The sequence below is a fragment of the Pan paniscus genome, chromosome 10 (genome assembly GCF_029289425.2).
Source record: "Pan paniscus chromosome 10, NHGRI_mPanPan1-v2.0_pri, whole genome shotgun sequence".
Taxonomy (NCBI): Eukaryota; Metazoa; Chordata; class Mammalia; order Primates; family Hominidae; genus Pan; species Pan paniscus.
Window position 1 is genome coordinate 93,330,803 of NC_073259.2, and position 22,707 is coordinate 93,353,509.

General features: G+C 32.0%; 1 protein-coding gene across 1 annotated transcript; it reads left to right on the forward strand.

Annotated features, from left to right (window-relative positions):
* The first annotated feature begins 35 nt into the window (after positions 1-35).
* ALX1 (ALX homeobox 1) lies at positions 36-21,794 on the forward strand. The gene is made up of 4 exons (XM_003811641.4): positions 36-489; positions 3,570-3,874; positions 6,865-6,993; positions 21,165-21,794. Exons 1-4 carry the CDS (start codon positions 264-266, stop codon positions 21,483-21,485), a joined length of 981 nt encoding a protein of 326 aa, XP_003811689.1. The 5' UTR covers positions 36-263; the 3' UTR covers positions 21,486-21,794.
* Positions 21,795-22,707: the final 913 nt, after the last annotated feature.

Below are 22,707 nucleotides of genomic sequence, written 5' to 3' on the forward strand. Positions count from 1 at the left end.
TAGTCGCCCGCCTATTTTCATATTCATTAGAATTGGGAGGCTGCCCGAGGAGCCAGCTGAGTTTCAAGATATAAAAGCAACTTCGGGTGCTCCTTTTCCAGCCGGGACGTATTAAAGGGACCGGAGCGGGGCAGTTCCCGACGCCGCAGCGCTCGCTTTCCCTTCCCTCCTCTCTGGCCCTCCCTCCTCCCACCCACTGGCTCCCTCCCCCAGCGCTCTCCAGTTTCTGTGCCCCAGGAGCTACGCGACAGTCTTCCAGGATTATGGAGTTTCTGAGCGAGAAGTTTGCCCTCAAGAGCCCTCCGAGTAAAAACAGTGACTTTTACATGGGCGCAGGAGGTCCTCTGGAGCACGTTATGGAGACGCTGGACAATGAGTCCTTTTACAGCAAAGCGTCTGCAGGCAAATGCGTGCAGGCCTTCGGACCCCTGCCCCGCGCCGAGCATCACGTGCGCTTGGAGAGGACCTCGCCCTGTCAGGACAGCAGCGGTGAGTCGCTAGCGCCCCAGCCAGAGCCGCCGCAGCCCTTCCGCAATCGAAAATGCAGGATCTGTCTGATCAGGCAGGGAGGGAGAAGGGAGAAAAGTGGGAGCGAGGGACCTGGAAGGTGGAGGAAGGTAGTGGAAGGTGCTCGCTTTATGAAGCGGTGTTACTGCTGCTGCAGCCTTTGGGGGCGGAGGACGGAGGGAGGGAGAGATCCAGCACCGGGTTGCCTCTGAGCGATTCTCCTTTCGCTGTAGGGTCTGGTCGCCTACGGATCCCTGAGTCCTTCTGTAATATTGGTTCCTGGAGTAAACTGATAGGGCGCTAAATAGAGCGTAATTGAGTCAAGACAGAACGCTTCCTCTGCGAGCCCGCCTTGCAGTCCGGGCGGTAGGAACTGAAATCGATCACAGCTCTTTAGAGTACGTCACTGTCGTCACGAGTAGGAAAAAAAAAAACCGGAAAACAAAAACAAAAAACAAAAAACCCTTTGAGCTCCTTTAGGTAAAGATAAATCTTTTTAATTTTCCAAGACGTGGCGATATGTTTTCAAAGTTTGAGGATCCCTAGATTTCTAGCGTGTGTGAATTTGTAATTTCTGCTTTTTTTTGCGTTTGCAATACAACACGCGTTGAATGTTTGTTAAACACTAAAGCACATTAAATAGCTTCGGGCAAACCATCCCCGGCCTAATCACTCATTCCCAGATTCTACGTTTTGTGTTTTTATGACTTCACATTAAAAGTCACCTAAGGAGTCTTTGGAATGCTTCTGGGTGAAATCTTCAACTTTGAATGCCCAAGTATCTCCAAGTCAAAATGTTATCAAAACAAACCATCTATCTTTTCTATCTTGTAACCTAATACGAACCTATTATTTCAGATCGCGACAGCTAAAGCACGTTTACAATTCCAAGAGAACTTTTCCTTATCATTGTATATATTCCACAGTTAAGCTATAAGGGGCGGGTTGCTTTAAAATAACAAACGAATTAAGTGTGAAATATTTACAACAAGCCCCCTGCCCCCTATTTTATGGAAATTCAAAATCTGACAAAACACTGGCCTGTAGAAGCTCATTTTCTAAATATTTTGAACACAAGTTTTTTTCTTTTATTAATCTCATATTTAACTAATTTTATTTAACGTTGCAAGTAACTTTTGACTAAGGGTAAATCAAAAATAAAGGTGCAAATAATAAAGAAAATAATCAGCTAAGTCGTTTCAGTCATTTATTTAGAAAGATTCGAGCGTATACTTTTTATTATTCTTACACTGAGTTGTTGGTTTTCTGGCTGCGTTTCAGACCTGGTATCTGTATTTGTGGAATTCTTAGGTGCATGCCTAACGTTATTTGAATTGACAGGTCTTTCTTTAATGATTCTGCAATGTCTTGTGTTGACTCTGGATGGACTCGATCATAATATTTTATTTTAAATAGTCGAGAATCCAAAATAAGAGACATAATTGATGCGTTATCAACTTTTAAACAAATATCACACTATTAAGATGAATTTTAACAAAGAAGTGTTAAGGAAGATGAACATAGGCAGTCATCCGCTTAATTTAGGAGAGATCCTGTCTTTCTCTTGAGATGCCCTTAGCCTCTCTGATGCTTCCCCTCCCCCATCCCTAATTGCTGCAGTTCCCCCTTTAATTTTGCCCAAGGAGATAGAACCGTATTGTTAATCAGTCATGGCTCTTCTTTATATTTGGTTTAACATCACATCTTCCTTTGCATGAAAACCGTTAATTTAAAAAATTTGTTATATATATATTGACAAATTATAGTTGTATATATTTATGGGGTACAAAGTAATGTTACTTTTTTTAATGCAATGTGGAATGATTAAATTACGTTAATTGGCCATCACCTCAAATATTTGACATTTTTTATTATGAGAACATTTTTGAGAGTTACTCCGCTAGTGACATTGAAATGCACAGTACTCAATTATTAGCTATTGAAGTTATATGCGCATTAAACTTGAATATATTTGTATAATGATGAAAAGAGTTGTAAAAATACATTATGGGGGTAATTTTAAAAAAGAAACAAATGAAAAAAGTATGATCATCTATTGGAAATTATTATTCTGGCTGGATTGACTTTACTTTTTAAAAAGTGCTTCCCATTTCACTATGTGCATCCATTGCATTTGTGGGTGTTTGGCATTATATGATATATCTTTGTTTTATATCACACTGCAAGCATGCAATCAAATCTGAAGAAAATTACTGAAATTAAACATCCCTTAACAGAATGCTAGATGTCATGCTCTGTAATGTTTTAATAGCTGTTTTAATTTCTGTGTTTCAGCAGAGAAAAAAGAAAAGTTTTCAATCCCAAAACTTATCTAACTAGCTAAGCAGAAATATGAAATGTTTTAAAAAGAACTGCGTAAGTTTTTAGGTAAAAAAAAAAATGCTGCTTAAATCTAATTTCCGATAGAAAGCGTATTCAAAATTTGGCATGAAATTTATTTTGTCAATTTAATAGATTATTTTTGAAGAAAAAGTGTAAATGCAGACATGGATATAAAGTTGAAATATTCAAAATTTAGTGGAAATAATGTCACATCTGAAATCTATCATCAGTACATTTTACGTGGAGGGGGATAATAAGTTTCAGATATTAGTACAGAGGTATTATTTAAGATTAAAATATATTTTCTGAGCCACATTAGTAGCTTGGTTTTATCTGCTGTGAATAAACACATGACATTAAATTTGCTTCAGTTTTCAAAAATCATGGACACTTAAAGTTTCTTTCATGAAACACCCAGAACATCTTTTAATTCGAGTACATGAATTTAAGTAAAAAACATGTGCATAAACTTATAAATCCTGTAAAATAGAACTGCGGATTTTGGCAGATCATAGCAGTTGCATGAACACATTTTAAAATGGTATTTAAACCTGTCCTACAATGAATTAAGTATAGAAATGTGGTAATTGAATTAATACTAGCACAATAAATTATTAATAGGCCAATTTCTTGATACTCTCAATTACTTCTACTTATTGATTTAATTGAGATGAGTTTCACAATCCTGAGAACTGTTGTTTTTCCTCCTCTGGGTACAGTGAACTATGGGATCACTAAAGTAGAAGGACAGCCCCTTCACACCGAACTGAATAGAGCTATGGACAACTGTAACAGTCTCCGAATGTCTCCCGTGAAAGGGATGCAAGAGAAGGGAGAGCTGGATGAACTTGGGGATAAATGTGATAGCAATGTATCCAGCAGTAAGAAACGGAGGCACCGAACCACCTTCACCAGTTTGCAGCTAGAGGAGCTGGAGAAAGTCTTTCAGAAAACTCATTACCCGGATGTGTATGTCAGAGAACAGCTTGCTCTGAGGACAGAGCTCACTGAGGCCAGGGTCCAGGTAGGAGCCAAACAGAGGCCTTGATGGATGGGATAGGAAAATAAATGGTGTTAGAATAATTGAATAAGTGCATTTTGCCACAAAGAAACAAACTGATTCCCTAGCTGAAGATGAGAAACAGAGTAATACATATGAATATATGTCTACTAAAATTATTTTTTAATTGCAAAAATTTTGACAACTCACGTAATATGTAAAACAAAAGAACACAAGTTATTACAGAGACATAAAAATGAACAATCATTCAAACATAACAATATGATAATATATCTCTGATTTTCAAAAGCAGTTTTTAAAGGATTAAAAGCAGAATCATGACTATTTAGTAATTGGTATATTTATTTGTTTTTTTTTTTCGGTTTTATTAGCCACTAAGGTTCTTTTTTAGATTATATATCAGGTATTTTTAAATTATTTGTATAATAGCCCATACATCTAGAAATTTCTAGATTTGGAGCCATAATAAAAAAAAAAAAAACAATCCCACAAATTCCCAATTGTTATGTATACCATGGAATGTTTTCACTATGGATAATTAAAAATAAGATCAAATAGTGCTCATTTACAATTTTATAGTTCTAGTAGTTGTCAACATGTAAATATTCCATTATAATGGTTAAAGTCTAGATAAATCATATGAATTTTGCATAGGCAATAAAAATAATGGCTTTAAAGTAAATTTTTGTGTATACTCAATTATGTTTATAAGATATATTCTAGTTATTAAATTGGATGATCCAATATGCTTAATTTTTAAAAATAATTTGAGAAAGAAAAATCATACCAGGTAAAATTTTACCTCTTAGGAGTACTTTATTTTGACTAAATTTGATATTCTTAAACTATATTTTACTAGTTTCCAAGTAGTAAGAGTTTAAAATGCAACAATAATTCAGGATAATGGCCTTTGTCTTTGTGTGTGTTCTGACTCCTCTACAAAAGTATTGATTTTTGCAATTCCCATAAACTGCTAAAATGGGGGAATGAATAAAATAGTGAAAATTTTTGTTCTAAATCGAGTAACGGTATTTCTTCTTAAGATTAAGCCATTGTAAGGCTCTTACATCATTAGAGACAACATCTGGTGGCACACGGATAACAAGCAGCAGATTTTTACTTGAGTTTGTGGAAGCAAATGATTACTTTATCTTGGTTCAGGAAGTAAATATGTAGAAAGTTCATGCTAACAAAGAATTTTAGAATTGTCGAGTATTAACACCCGCTGTGTATGTTTGAGATTTTTGTCTTTGTCTATATTTAAATTAGTTATACTTGTAACCATAAACAAATATGTTTGCACACAGAGTGACCAACTGTACATAATGCATCTTTTCCCCTTAACATTCACCAAGTCTTGATTAATTTTTGTCTAAGAACATGCACAGAGAGCCAACTTGAACTTAATTTACTCAGGTCGTTCTCTTTCCTGCTTTGCACATAAGAGTGGTAACTATTACTCATTTTAAGGAAATTGTCAAGTTCTTTTTGTCAATGGAAAAAAAATAAAACCCAAAAACGTATTACTAAATTCCCTTAGTGTGTTCCTGGGGCTCATCTGCGGAGACAGCAAGAAGATTTGATTTGTTTTTTGTTGTTGATGATGTCTTGAGCCTTGGCATAATGGATAATATGCATTTATCAGCAGTGTACTAAAACTATAATGAACATGTAGCTCTCTGGCTCATTTCAATTGCTGAAAACTCTGCAAAGTGCCATCTTAAATTTGTAATGTGTACTAAAAAATTAAACTGAGTATTAATATGTTGCCATAATAGTGAAGGTAAAGATATACAAGATTAGAATTGAGTATGAAAAAGAGTGAAAATTTCAAGTAAACTTCAACAAAAGGCTTTTACAACTTGCATTTTTTATATTTGATTTCTAGCCTTTTTCCTAAATATTTTATATTCTGAACATAATTGTGTGAAGAAGACTAAATAGATTCCCAAAAGCTACTCCTATAATGTTCACTTAAAAACATCAAAGTATATATATTGAATATAATCTTCTGCATCTCCCGTTAATATTAAAGTGAAGATATTGGAATATTACAGGTATGAATTAATGAATATCCAACCTGCTGAGGAAGATGGTTCTTATGATAAATACTTCTAATAGGTAATTAGAGAAATTGTGGAAGATAGCTTAGTGACCTTAGCTGCCACAGTAACTGATAGACTTTCTTGACACTTGGTTCTATCTGCCCTATTTCTTATATTATTTCCATTACCTGTGCTTTAAATTAGAGAAATTATGTAAAGATATCCGAGCATTTTCATAAGGGAAAATAAGTTGCATAATGTATGTAATAAGCACATTCACGTATTTTAAAACCATAGTTCAACTTTAGATGATTCCTTTTTACCTATAATTCTTGTCATGCTTATTATAATATGTAATCTCATTTTTTCCTATTTCTAGATAATCATGATGTTCCTGCTGCTGCCATATATTTAGGTGTAATCTTTATGTTTAAATTTTTAAAAGATTATGTAGGTATGAGCACAACCGAGAAGAGCTTTCACTTTTGTGATATATTTTAAAGATAATTTTTAATAGGCTCAGATATTAATTTGCTTATAGATTGACTGAGTTTACGTTACGGCATATACGTCTTCCAGACTTGCAGCATTCTCTTAAAGGAGACTTATCCATGACAATGTGGAGATATATGGAGTATTCAGGATCATATAATCTAATTGCTTTTTGTTTTCCATAAATGAGAAAACAGAGGCTCAGACGTATCAGATGTATTTCCCGAAAGTCTCCTGCCTCTTTCTATTAAATTATTTTGTCTCATGGGAAAATCACTTACCACATCGAGATACAAGAAAAAGTAAAATCTGTGGATCCTTTTCTAACGTAAATACATTTCTTTTTATGTAATTTTTTTTAACCTGGTTTACCTTTCTTGTTTGATGTCTTTTAACATCACATTTGCTTTATCAAATATTCCTTAGCTAAAATTCTACTTTTTATTAAATAATTAGGTTTGGTTTCAAAATCGAAGGGCCAAATGGAGAAAAAGGGAACGTTATGGCCAAATACAACAAGCGAAAAGCCATTTTGCTGCCACCTACGATATATCAGTTTTGCCAAGGACTGACAGCTACCCACAGGTATGCTAAACTACACAGAATACTGATCAAGAAAAGGAGATTTGGTTTGTATATTCTCAAAATGGTTAGCATAGGCTTTATTATATGTAAGATAATAGTCAAGAATGAAAATCTAAGCTTCAGAAAACATTCTTCATGTCTGCTAAGTTTTAATTTTTCTGAATTATTTTCTTGTTGTTTTCTTACAGAGTCATTCATTTAAAAATATTTCAGGGTATTTTTTTCTTTTGAATTTTGTTGTGTATTGCCACCAATGAAATAGCATCATTTAATGATACAGGTATTTTAATTATCCTACATTCTAATTACTCAGACTCTCTTCCTTTGTTAACTTTTAAAAATACTGTAAATAGAGTGTTGCTTAGCATGCAATCTCTGTGGATATTGTTTTATGAACTATACTAAAACCTGATGTCAAATGTGGCCTATTAAGCCCTTAACTCCATTTAAAACTGTGTCTCTTTTTCTATGTTTTTTTTTTTCAGTTTTCAAATTGCTTATTCTCTAAAGGTCCACATTTGGTCCTGTTTGACTTAAAACGGAGATAGAATTAGTATCAGACATAATTTTAAAAGTTAATCACAGATGAGTAACAGCTTCCCTTTATAATGGGTGCTCTTTTACTTCATTACAAAAAGTGTTAGAAATTCTTTTTCTTCTCATTTTTCTTTTTCAATATAGAGACTATATATTTCTTTTTCATATTTTGTAATGAATGTAAATGTTTGTCTTTCTAATTTATTTTGTGTCACTTTTTCCTAATACTTAATAATGATATTCAGAACTGTATTTGATACATGATGAAAAAAAACCTACGTTATAAGCAACGAGCTATGCATTATTTTGTTATTTATTATTTAATGATATGCATTATAAGAGACCCCTGTGAAAACACATATGAAACATATATGCTGGAGAAATACCTTGATAGTTCACTAACTAGATGATCTGAACCCCAAACTTGAGTATTCATTTTCTTCAACACTATGAGTACAAATTCAGTTCTTTAATGTTGTTCTTTCCTTGTGTTCCTATGCCTTTTATGATTCTTAAAAACCAATTTTAGAAACCTCACTCCTCCAGATAAATCCCCCAAATTTATTAATATAATATTATATGTTAAATAAAAGAAGTCTTGGAGGTCACCTTGTTCAACTCCTTCATTTAAAAAAGTTATGAAAACGGGCTCAATTGAGTTAAGGAATTGGTTTGTGATCATACAAGTGGGTTCCTGCAGGAGAGACTATAAAGGTCGCTACGTCTAAACCTTTACCCAATGGTTTGCTAGAAGACTATTCTTATGGATACCTTTTCAATAAATGCTTCCTATCTCCTTGCCATAGGAGGAATCTTGTTTCTCTTTTAAAATTTATCTTAAAGAGGTTACCTTATGTTTTCTCCTATTTTAAAGCATGAGGATACCTCTGGTGGTTACTTACCATCATAGGGCTAGTCAAATTTTGTTTGCCAAATATTTTTGAGTGCCTTAGTTGAGTCAGTGTGAGTTAGTTTGAGTGCCGTTAGTTTCTAAACAAAATTCTGTAAAAATGTTTCCCCTCTAGGCTGCAAGCTCCATGAGGACAGGGACTGCAGTGTCTTCATGGTTCTTAACACTACTGTAGCCCTCACTGTATATCTGGGCACTGTTCTAAGCAGATTACATATATTATCTCATTTAATCCTCACAACAACCTTATGTGCTAGGTGTTACTAATTGTCTCCATTGCTCAAATGAGAAAGAGGTGAGGTGAAGTTCAGATTTGACCAGAGACAATTTGGTTCCCACTTGCCAGATTTTAACCTGACAATAGACTGTCTCTACCTGTGAATATATTTAAATGATACCAAAGGAGCATAAAGTTTGAGCTGCATTATTGTAAGTCTGCGCTTTAGTGTCGGGAGCCACAACCAGAGAAATAACAATAAAAATATAGGTGAAATGGAGAATGGTTTATATCATTTTGAACTACTTGACTGTGGTGACTTTAGACGTAATAAAGTAACAAATTATGAGCTCTTCACATGGATTTTAAACTCTTACTAAGTATATTCCACAACACTTGACTATGACTACTTTTTTGTGCATTTTATTCTTTCAGTCTTCATTTCCTTTCAAACCCCATTTCTATCTGTTTTCAACTTTTCTGTCCCTGTACGTTGGTTGTTTTATATTTGACTCTTCTTGCTTCTTTGATAAAGCAATCAGAATAGGGCCTAGCATCAATTAAGACCTATATAAAGGGTAAAGCATTCAGAATAGTGCATATTCTGAATCTAAAACTTTATACAGCTTTAAGACATGTATAAAGGCTCAATATGACTCAGTGTACTCTGACTAACCATCTCTTTTCCCTAAGATTATCTTACCATTGTGTTATTGTACCTCAAAGCTTTATATATTATTAATTAAAAGAATGAGGTAACCTAGACACCGATGGAGGAACGGACATGGTACACCAAATTATATATTTGATCATCTTTTTCACTCCAATGAAAAATTAATTTAAAAAATTTCCCCCCACAAATCATGGGAATGTTGCACTAATTATTCCTCATAATTTTGTATACATTGGCTATACCACCTGATAATTTAAGAATGGAGAACATATGTTGGAATTACTTCAACAGTGCCAATCATGAATAATAATAAAAATTAATACCATGAAATCCATAGTACTTTCTTGTATTGGTAAATCATTTAATGTTTGGTTACCAAATTTCCGAAATTATGTGGCTGCAACTCCCCACTGTAGATACTGGATAAAGCCGGGGGAATTTTTATTTTAACTTAAATATATACAAGATACTTTTTTAGTTTGTTTGAAAAAATAATTGGGCCAAGATCATGTCTCTCAAGAGTTAGCCTAAATGAAATGTTTTTTTTTATCATGAGGCTTGAAAATAGGAACTTGTAATGGGAGAAATAGAAACAGAAGTAGAATCCAATATCTCAGTCTAATAAGACATTGGATTTGGTGACTGTTAATTACAGAAAAAATTATTAATTTCAGAAAAGTTGGAAACTAGAAAATGTTAGAGGCAGGACAGAAATAAAGAATTAGCAATTTGGCAGAAAGAAAAGCCATACATAGAAATACATGAAAAACAGAGATAGTTTAGAAAATGATCTCCTCAAGCCTGCTCAGTATGTACAAGCGTAATATGTTTATTTCTATATAGTAATTAATACTTTCTAATATGTTCTAATAAATACTTTGTTTCAACTGGCCGTCTTTTTACTATAGTAGCAACAGCTGTAACAGTAAAAATAATTACTAATAATTGGGGGCATATTTAAAGCCAGACACTGTGCTTCCTTCTTGTATCTATTAACCTGTTTAATTTAAGCTCAGGTTTTCTGAGCTCAGGAACCCAAAGACCTTTATGTAACATTATCTCTTTAATTCATCACTGAAGAGTGAAATTATTCAAATTGGATCCTAAAATATCACATCCTTTTTGGAAGGTAAAAATGCTTCTGTTTTTAAATTTATAAACATTTAAAAAGCCTAAACACCTCATTGACTGTTTCAAGATTTTTTTCTTAAACTTACTTATCTTTGATAGCAAACAAATAAGAAAGTGAGAGACGTGATGTTCATATTTACATATTTTAAGGTAGTATATTTTGATGTACTGACAACAGTATCTTTTTGTTTAAGTTCTTTATTTTGGCTCAAGATATCAGTTGCCATTTGGCAATGCTGTGATTTAACTAAATTAATCTATTCATTTTTCCTCAAGAGTTAACGTTTTTGAAAGCATTCTCATTGCTTGGGATGAATTTGTTTCCTCTGTCTTGAATTTCCCTCCCTCACCTAAGCCATATTTACTCCATGAAGCCTCTGGGATGTGCCATCTATCTGCACATCACTTTCTCACTGACATTTTGGTGGGTTGTATTAAAGGTCTGACTTCCCATTTACAATGTAAAATATTTAAAAGATGACCCAGTTACTAGTCACCTTTGTATCACCAAGGATGGTCTGCTATGAATTGAGCAAATTATATAGACATTGGATAGATATGAGTAACAGTACAGATTCACTTCAATATATTAATATATTAAGTAGTGTATCATAAAACAAAAATAATCAATTTTCAATAAAACAGATTCTGAATTTGTTATTAACCAGTTTTGTGATATAAGCAATTAACTTTTCCTCAATTTCTTCCTCTGTTCAAAAAAATAGGCTAGAAATATTTTGCAGACACTTTTCAGCTGACTTTTATTCCAAAGTTATTTGCCTTTCAAAACAAATATATGTCATGCACTGTTGCAGGGATCAGGGATATATAATTGATCTAGACAAAATTCCCTGCTTTGTAGAAAGACTAAAAACTGGGTAATATTTGTACTAAATTTGCAAACACTTCTTGGTGCAAACTAGGCCCAAGAAACCATAAATCTAAATAATTTTGGCCTTAAATTTAAAAAGTGAGCAAAGATCTAGTGATATTATATTTTAACTTGTTTCTAATATGGCAAAACCAAAGCATTTTAAAAATAATTATTTTAGTGAATAAAATAATTTATCTTAAGGTATAAGTATTTCCTTGAGAATTATAATTACCCTTCATTTCTTACAAGGAACTTTACAATTTCATGTTCTTAGGTTTGGATTACATGAGCATTGACATTATTATCTAGATAGATAACTTTGAGTTACAACTTTGACTTGATCTTCAGATTCTTTATTTGTAAAATGGAAGTATTGTTGGTGCTGGTGTTGGTGGTGTTGATAGTGTAGATGATCAAGACGATGATGGTTTTTCTGTTATTGTGAAGACTAAATGGATTTCCGAAAAGGAAAGCCCTCTGTTTATAGACTACAGAGGTGAATCGTGGGATTTGAAGAGGGCCAGGGGTTAACATTAATGACTATGAGCTTTCCAGTCAGAGAGATGTGGGTTCAAGTTTTGGCTTTTCAGTTTAATAGCTTTTAGACCTTTGGCAAATGAATTTACCATGAGGAACAGTTCTTTTCATTTATAAAATGGGGGTAAAAGCTCATATGATGTTTGTGAATGTTAAACAAACTTGTTTATGCAAATTACTTAGGGCATTGCCTAGTACAAAACAGAACTTAATAAGTAGTAGGAATTCTATCATTTCCATTAGTCATTATTAATTTTGTTCTAAAGTACCTGCCTCTCCAGGTAGCTAAATTGCTTGTTATCTTATGTTGTAGCGTTTTAATTAATCCAATCTCTGAGTAAATTTACTATGTAGGGATCTAGGGAAATATTAATTTCAGTTAAACATACTTTCCTTTTTAAATTGAAAACCAAATACAGTAACTTTAGAAAAGTTTAAGTATATATTCAATTCACCAGAATTATTTTCTTGTAAATATTTTCATCACAAATTTCAGAAAAAGAATTGAAGTGCTTTTCCCACCAAAATTTTGAATGAGGTTTCACTGAGTATTGTATAGTGAAAACTATCTCTAAATCTATGCTTACCAAATGTACCAAGGAATCCACACAGTGTCTTGTCTTCCATTGTATTATTGAGGACTTCATAAATATATGCCACTTAGAATTTGAACACGCCAAGAGGTAGATTCAAGTTATAGGTAATTTGTGGTCATTTTTATAATTTAATACATAGATTAAAGCTGTAAAACATTTTAGTTTAACACATTCTATTTGAAATATTGTAGTTATACAATTAAAAAATGAAATTTTAAGGTTTTCATGTAATGGTAGTTCCCATATAATAGATTGTAGGCATATTGCTTATCTACCTTGGTTTTAATGGCAGTTTCTATATTAATCTTAATGGTTGTCTTAACTTAAGCTAAATAAGGAACATAGGACTTGTCTCCTTCAACCACTGTGGTTTATAATTAAAAGGCATTTGTAGCATTTTTTACCTTTGGAGAAAATATAAGTTTGTCACTATAATTTCTATTTTTTCCCAAATATTTGAAGTAAACAAACCAAAATCTTTTAAAAATATTACTAATATAGCGGTAATTAATACATTGTATGATGAATGCTTTTACATCCATGAAACAACCAATGAATGGTCATACAATGATACAGTGAAAATTCTTGTATGACTTATGACCAAAATGTTACCATCATTTTCAAAATATCATCTTGATATTGCACAATTTGTCACTGATAATAAACACAAATATTTTAAGTGACAGAAGAAATATAATGATAATCTACCTTACTAAAATATAGTTTTTGCAGCGAGTAAATATACTGATTTAATTAAATTTATATAGTTTAAATAAATATGAATAAAATATTTATATATGTATGTGTGTATATATATATATGTTATGTGTAGCATGAGACAATTTTTGTCAGTATCATTAGGTGAAGGTACAGTTAGCTACAGTGAATTCTTTTCTTAATTTTTATTTTGTTGAAATATTTTAATTTTAATGAAATGGAATTCATTTAATGAAAAAAATTTTAATAAAAATGAAACATTTCATTTTTATTAAAACTTTAATTAATTTTTATTCTGTTGCATATACAAAGACTCTAAAGAGGCAAAGAATATCCTCCAAAAGAAACAAAGTTCACTCATGTCAATTATGAAAATAATTAGGCCTATTCTTTTGAAAATGTAATATTCTAATGTGACTGTACACAGTAAGTTAACAAAATTTTTTTAAATAAGTGTTTTTTATTTTACAAGGAAACTAAATCAGTTAAGTTGAATAGATAACCAAATAAATAAGAAGAAAATAAAAATGAATGTTGCAGAGTGCCAACGTTAGCTTATACATATAAAAACCTCACAAGAAGATGGAGAAATAACAGGCAGAAAATTAAGCCATCAAAGCCCAGGAAGTCTATGAGCACAGAACTGTTGTTTAAAATCTGCAGTTCACACTATTGTTAGTGTGAACCTTATGATATACTTTAATCCAGAATTATATGCATGCCATGTTTATGAAGCCTCATGTGTCTATGGATTTTCTTTTTTATTCTGCATCATAGACGTTAAATAGGTAAACTTCCGTACAAACTCACAGTTGATTTTTAAAATTACAAAAATAAAATGTCGACTTTGTAGTTAATACAAAGAGATGATGAGTAAAATCAATAGCTTCACTTAATATTTTAGGAATAAATTCAAAGTCCATAAATGACTCCAAGCAAGATCTCTAAAATTAAAAATTTTCTGTACAAATTAAAATATTTGTGTATTTTATTCATATTCTAAGCTATTTATGCATAAAAGCTTAATTTACAAGCTTACATTTTTATCTTTATTTCTTATATTGTGAATTTTGTTTCAATAGGATAATTTCATCACTAAAATGAATCAGACACTGATGAATCAGCAATAGCTATCATACATGTATTAAAATACATGAAAAATAATGCAACAAGTGTCTGGAAAATCCTCCATATGATAATTATTGCTTGATAGTAATAAAATAGCAAAGGTTAGGTGTTACCATTTTATTTCTTCCTTAAATGAGTTGATTTGAAAACTTTCATTTTAAAGCAATCGTGAGAGTTTCTATAAATCTTCTTTTTAAAAGTCACTTAATATAGAATTTAAGAATACAGTCAACACCAAAGAAAAATTTTCTTAATGTTCTTATATCTTGGACTTGGAGCATTTTTCAAATATTATTTGAATAATGAAAAATGTAAACACATTTATATGATGTTATGCTGAAAATTTACAGACATTAACATTTCTTATTAAGCTTCGTGCTTTTAATTTTGCACTAAAAGTAGACATACACATTTATTTTTCTGCTAAGCAGTTTTCTTCTTAAATTATCAGTCTCATATGGGTGTGATATTTAATGGTGATTTTTTTTTAATGGAAAAGGCACCTTTCTTGTTTCAAATCTCTGTATACATATCTAAGATGGAATTTTACTAAAAAATAAAAGTGACAGTATTTAGTATATGATCTGTTTCTGATGAATAAATGATTTCTAATCACTTTAGTTTAATAATATATATTGGAAAACTACTTTAAGAATGTTTGAAATGTCAATAGACTTATCAAAATCTAAATATTTTATATATCACCTTAAAATATTTTTTGATGAAAATTAGATCTAATGAGTAGACACTGATGAAAATGTGCCCTCACTTTTACCTTAGGCAGTACCTAAAAAATACTCAGATTAATCTTTTCATTGCTTAATTAATTCAAGTTGGGATCTTTTTTTTTCAGGTAGACAAAGTCTCAGTGTGTGTTAGTTACTGGTGGTAAATTCAATATTTAAAGATTCACTTATACTCTTTCTCCCTGCCAGCAACTTACTGATGTAGTAAATAGAAAAGTTAATGGGATCCTAAAGTTAGTCAATAGCTAAAAATATCTGCATGTTGCTAAGCCAATGATTCTTATTAATATTTTGTCATGTAAATGTTACAGGAATATACTAGTGAATTTCATAAAAGTCTCTTTAAAAATTTAGCTGTTTCCCCAGAAATCAGTGTTTTCATTTTTAAGAGAACATGTACAAATCTAGTAAATTCAATTACATAGTGTTACTGTCTTAATACATTTATATAGTATTAAATGATATACAGAAAATTAATAAATGTAAACATTATGCCAAAGAGGAAAACCAAATCAGTTTTTAGATTTTCATGTAAAGAGGTATTGCTATAACATCATCACAAGTAACTCTATAAATCTCTGATCTCTGTCTTTTAAAGTATCCTTTAATTCCCACAGGAAAGTGTGTGAGCATGTGATGCGAGAATTGTGTGAGTGTGCACATGGAGTGTGTGTGCAGATGTATGGGTATGTATGTGTGTTTATGCAAGTAAATATGATCGATGTTGGTGGCAGGAGATAGGAGCACTCTATATATAGATGAGAAGTAGAGTTAAATAAACTTATTTTAGTAGAAAAACGTTACTTAATTAGTTGTTTTGGAGATGCTTTAAAATTAAGGGAAGGTTGTTACTTACATATTTTCATGTTTAGTATTTCTATGAAATTTGATAGTGTTGTTTCTTCTAAATAGCACTAATATTAGGATATTGACTATAAAATGCTATCATGAAACTATTTTTTTGTTACACCGTGCTATTTTACAATTAAGTAAAAAACTAACAAACTCACTATTCTTTTAAAAGGCCTTTATAGAAAAATATATTAAAAAGTACTCACTATATAAAATCAGTAAATATATTAGAAATGTAAACCAGGGTTAGAACAACAAAATCCACTTTGTAGTTCTGATTACAAAGAATATATTCATATCAAGGTTCTAAGGTAAAAAATAAATAATTTTCTACCCATAACTTACTGTAGTACTTGAATTTATTACAAATATATATCCACAGTAAAAAACTCTTAGTATTTATGTTTATGTTAATATATATTTATGTATTTTCCCTTCTCCTTCCTCTTTACTGCTTTTAATCCCTTGGAAAAAAATGAATATTAAATGAATTAGGTTTCAGTTTGGAATAAATAAGACAAAAATAAAACTTTTCTCTAAAACTCCAAAGTCATGGGATAATTAAGTGTTAACGTTTATTTGGTTAGAAAAACATGAAGGGGCAAACGTTCAAAGTGAAGTGCAGTAAATCCGCTGTACTTCCATTCATGCTAATGGGAGGTAGTTGGCTAAGTTCCCTGGACAGAGTTCCCTGGACAGTGCTTTGAACACACCCCTAATATTTAAAAAAAAAGTTTCAGAGAACGTTAAAACATGAAATGTTTTTAGATTCTCCACTCCTTTTAAACACAACAAAGAAAAAAAAAATAAAGGCAGTCAATCTTTTTCTCTTTCTTTTTAAAAAACACACATACAAGAAGGATATGGGAATTATTTGTTTCTGGTTGTAAAGCCCTTGAATATTAAACAGAGGCCTACGAAAACACCGTAAAATTATATGGTGCCAGGTATTGTCATTGCAGTATCTATGAAATAGTTCAAAATAAGAGTAGTTATCCTATTTAGGAAGAAAATTAATATTTTTTTACTTCCAAAATTGAACCACAAATATAATTTTTCCTTTAACGAATCAGAGTGCGATTTTGATGGGCTTCCCAGTTGACAAAAAAGTAATAGGCACTTTTAGATAATATGCACATGGATTTATACTTTCCAGGGCATAGTTTAAAAATTACTCCCTATATGAGAATATATTGGTGTAGGGATGGAGGAACAGTGTGAGTCCAGCTTGATAGCAGTATAGTCAACCCTTAGCTCAAATAATGTTGTTGTTTAATCGGATCTAGATGGCCTAGAACAACGATTTTATCTGCCAGCTTTTTCCTACAGCAATCAGATGATATGCAGTGTATGATATTCTGGTGTAAATGCTATGTATTGGTAAGGGTAAACGGTATTGATAAGCTCAGACATATCCAGAATAACATGATCTGAATGATACAGTGTCTACAAACCAAGTCATATGAGGAATGGTTAAAAGCACTGGAGATGTTTACCTGGAGAAAAAGGATTTGGGGGTTGTATCATCATGCCCGATTACATTTTAAGATTTTTACATGTAAGAAAGATGATCTTATTCTACGTCATTTTAGGGCACATAAATGGAAGCCATAGGTAGAGGTAGAGGAATATAACAGCTTACTTTTATAGAAAAGAAATGGAATTTTTTTTTAAACAGGTGAGCTTCTTATCACAAGAGGTAAACGAAATTGGTGTACAAAGAATTTTTCATTTGGAAGGAAGTTGGACTCCAGTAGTGTTTCCTAATTTCAATTGATTTTCAGAATTCCATGTGTGTATTTTATTACTATTATTTAAATACAGAGCCCCTGAGCCATACTAAATGAATCAGAGTCTCCAAGGATATGTATCTGTTGTGGAGAATCAGTGTTTAATAATAAAAATAAAGAACTTCCCAGGTAAATGCAGTTAGCAAGGTCTAGGAATGTAATTTTCATGATCACTGTTAAGATTATTGAGTATGGTGATTTGGGAGTTCATATTATGAAACAAAAATTTTGATATATTAACATAAATCATCCATAAAATTTTGATTATATCTGCAAGATGGATCAGTCCATATTTTTCAAGCACTTAATAACTTTGTATTAAGGACTTACCTTGTACCACATTAGACCTGAGGATGACAAAACAGTTGTGAGAAATAATTGTGGGTTTTTCTTTCAGAGAGTAGAGACTATGAACCTACACAAAGTAGGGATAATGAGTAAATAAATAATTTCAACTCATAAAACTAGTCATTATTACAGCATTTCTAAGGTTTCCTAGGTTGAGATTTGACCTCCACCATTGGAACTATGCAATCTTGGGTGATCTTCTTCAGCTCTGTTCTATAGTGTTACCATCCTCAAAAGGGGGATAGCAAAAGAACACGCTGTTTAGTGTACTGAAACAATTAAAAGTGTTCATAATATATTTAACATAATGCCTCACGCATGGTAATTAATTGGTAACCATTAGCTATAATGAACATGGTCTTGAGCATTATCATCAAATGTTTAAACACCCAGAGGGCAGGCTTCAGAGAAGTAAAATCACAATATACCAAGGATACTATCTTTTATGAGTTGCATCTAAATAAATTTACAATGTGGAAACCAACAATGTTTCTAAAGTCAAATAAAGATTTGCTGGAAATTTAAAAAAGGAAAGATCAGCAGTGGTGCTGGGGAGGAGGAAGAAATAGATATTTTGAAAACAAGATAGATCAGTAAAAATGTGTGAGGATATCTCTACCTATGGGAATAAATGACAATCTTCAAAATATTTAGGGTATCTTCGCAAGCCCAACTAAAATATTGTTATCATATTTACTTTACCAGTCTGTTCTGCCCAGAAAAACATGTCTATATGTTAGAAATTATTTCATCAAAAGTAATGCATATAACGTGCTTGATCATGTCCAGATAAGAAGTTTTGATCAAAATAAAATTTGCTTTTTTATGTACTCTACAGAATATTTTTCAATTTATAGGTAGATTTATGTTAATTATGTTAGGGAGGCAATATTTTCTTAATTTATATCTATAGGTTACCTCCCTTGCCTTTACCTTTCTGATTTTAGCTTTTTCATCTAGTTGGTGAACATATTTCTGTGCATTTGGAATATGAATGAATGATTTTAATAAAAAATTCAAGAAACACTGTATAAATCAAGCAATTCTTTAACAAACAAAATATAAATAATCCTTCTCTTTCATTATCTTGTCTTCCTTTTTTTTTTTTTTAAGTAAGCAAGCAAAGCTCACTTTCATTTCTGAAAGCTCTTTTATCAGACATGTGACTATGGTTTTTGCCAAGTAGCACAATGTGTGTGATTGAATGTCAGAGGAAAATCACCCAGATGAAGTTAGAAGAGGTAGTTTGACAGAGTAATGACATTAGCAGCCCTCTTGTTGGTTTGAGATACATAACTCAGCAATCACTGATACCAATCATTATGTTTTGCCTAAAGTGGAACACATATAGTAGAATGAGCCAGAATTAGAACATAGCCTGAGACAATTTAAGGATTAACAAAATATGCAAATCATATATATATATAATATATATGTTTAGATATGGATATGTAGATTTCTCTCTTTGTCTCTTTCTACATATGTATATATTTAACAACTTTAAAGCAGCTTATACGTATATTTATATAAAGAATTATTTTTTAAGACAACCCAGATATGTAAGCACCTTGCCAATCACTGAAACCCCACCTAAAGGTTGAAATTACTTATTAAGGTTTTTCTCTTACGTTTTGAACCTGGTTAATCAGTCCTTTCTTGAGTGACAGAGTACCTTTTTTACCAGTGTGATCTAGAAGATTTATTAACATATTTTTTGCTCTTATTTGAAAATTAGTTGCCATAGAAAGTACAACTCAAGCATGGGTATTGTAAGACTACACCAGACCTTATATGTAGGTGCCTGGAATCTTTATGTAGAAACAAATATAGGAAGACATATGTGTCCTACTCATTGATGATTCTACTCTTACATCATGATTTTAAAAGATAAGGAAACCTGATGTGATTAACATGTGTATTGCTGCTATGTTCTAGTCCAAATGTATTATAATAATGTTGCTAAAAGCATTCAGTTTTATTTCATCTTCAAAGGGCTGCATCATAGTATTACTATCCCATGCAACATTTTCTTTTTTTACCTTCCCCAGCTCCTGCCATTTGTCATGATTTTTTCTGAGCTTCCCAGTAACGTATGGGGTTCCTGTTTTTGTTTGTTTAAATAGCTTGTATATTAAGATTGAGATATGTCCTACTTAAAATTCATGTTACATAAGGTCTATATCATGTTTCTTTTACATGCTAGTAACTTTAGATAAATTTGTACTTGTTAATATTGCATTGAATTGTTTCCTGTAGAGATTTAATAATACGAAGTGTGAATATCTTGGGTGTGAATGATAAAGCAGTTTCTACTCTATAGGAGTACTATATAACACAAGAGTAACTGCATTATACTCATCTGATGTTTTTGCTAAATAGTTGCACCTCTTTCTCAGCTATGATTCCATTATTTGGTAAAGGCCCATGTTTTAAAATTCTAACTTTGTTTTACATGTCACATGTCTGTTTCAAATTCATTATATCATATATAAATCACAGAATAAATTTTTAAAATATGTATATTTACATATTTTGTAATTTCCCAGATTCTCAGAGCTGTTTCTTCAAGACTATAGGATATGAAAAAGCAATAGGAGGGCAAACATGTTCCAGAATAAGTTTGATCAAAAATATCTTTGCAGAACAGTCTATTGTCAGCAATGGTTTCCAACGAAAACTGCCACACCAGGAGTCCCAGTTAGAATTTTTTTAAAAAATGCATGTGTCATTTTGTTTAGAAAGACAAAAACTATCTTTAAACTTAAAACCAGATTTTAAACTACTTTTCTAATCATATGAATTGGTCATGACTCAATCTTCCAGATTCATTTTTAAAATCATGACTATGAAAATAATACTTTTTTATAGGAGATAGACATGTTTGAGAGTACGTTATGTGGCCAAGAATGTGAGATTTGTTGCTCTATTTCAGTATAACAAACTAGAAGGATCTCTCAAATAATTATTTTTTAGTCATTGTTGTATGTAATTACAGACCACCCAACAGGAGCAAACAATGAATAGTTAACCAAATTTAGTAAATACAACTTAACAAAAGTAAGAGAACAAAAGTGAGAACATGTAAATGTAATATTTGTTGTTTTATATATTCCAGATTCAGAACAATTTGTGGGCAGGAAATGCAAGTGGTGGTTCTGTGGTTACTTCATGCATGTTACCACGTGACACTTCCTCCTGTATGACACCTTATTCTCACTCGCCTCGGACAGATTCCAGTTACACGGGGTTTTCAAACCACCAGAACCAGTTCAGCCACGTGCCCCTCAACAATTTTTTCACTGACTCTCTTCTTACTGGGGCAACCAATGGACATGCATTTGAAACAAAGCCAGAGTTTGAAAGGAGGTCTTCCAGTATCGCAGTTCTTCGAATGAAAGCCAAGGAGCACACCGCCAATATTTCATGGGCCATGTAACATACAGTACTCTTTTATTTTTCTTTTAATAGCAAAGTTAAACATTCTTATTTCTCATATTTAAAGGATACCACAATAAGCTGCTGTGTGTGGAATTGCTAAAGGTCAAGATATTCAGTGAGACCAGCTTAAATGAATAGTTGTTATTTAACATTAAAATCTAAGAATGAACCTCTGAAAAGACTAAATAGGTTTACCATGTGCCAGTCTCCACAAACCCTGTTTTAGTAGTAAGGTTTTCTTTTTCTATTGTACAAGTCAATGAAATATGATCACGCAACTTATTAAAGAATAAATGTGTTAAACAAATTCTTCTGTTATAGATTGATTTATGTTACTTCTGTATAACAAGAAATCTCTTGTAAAATAATACCTGATAAAGAAGGAAATGCACTGGGGAAAATGTCAAGATGCCAAAGTCGTCAGGTAAATATTGAATCAGGGTGTTTTGGGGAGTTAACTGCTCTCTCTCTCTCCAAAAAGCAGTGGGCAAAAACCCTGTTGCTGAGAATTTATTTTCAAGCCTCATTTTTGTTTTTGTTTTTACCCTTTGATGTTTTAGTGAATTTCCACTCTGTTAAACAAGAGATCTTTTAAAATAACCAACATTCGCATGAGATATTTGGGCATGGTTTCCTGAAGCCACATGGCTAAAGGTGATAACTGAAGTATTCTGGTGTGATTGAAAATATAGTCATGGGAGCGGACTTTATAAATGTCATTTTTCCAGTGAAGAAGCCAGCATAGACTCAATTACTTAATCATCACAAACAAGAAAAAATTTATAAACCTTGCTGTTGCTTTTAAACTAAGATAGTGTTGATTAAACTGTGCACATAAACCACTAATTAATACTACACTGAAAGTAACATTTTCTGTTAAAGCATCAGCGAGTTGGAATTTATATGTATTTTGTGGGTATGTGCATGCTTACATGCATGTGTGTTTGTTTCTCAACATATTATGCCTTAAGCATTTTTTGCTACTGTGGTTTTTGCATAGAGAATTAAAATGTCAGAAAGCTTTCTAAAATTTCTGTTGGAAAAGAAGAGAAGAAAAATACGTTGCATCTGGAAAATTGCTAACCCCTTTGATTTACTTCTCCTCCCTTTACCCTGTCACATTCCAAGCTTTTTCAGATGAGTGAAATGTCAACCTCCATGAAAGATTCTTAAGTTCATAAAGGCAAAGTAAATTAATTGAAATGAAGATGACTTCCATG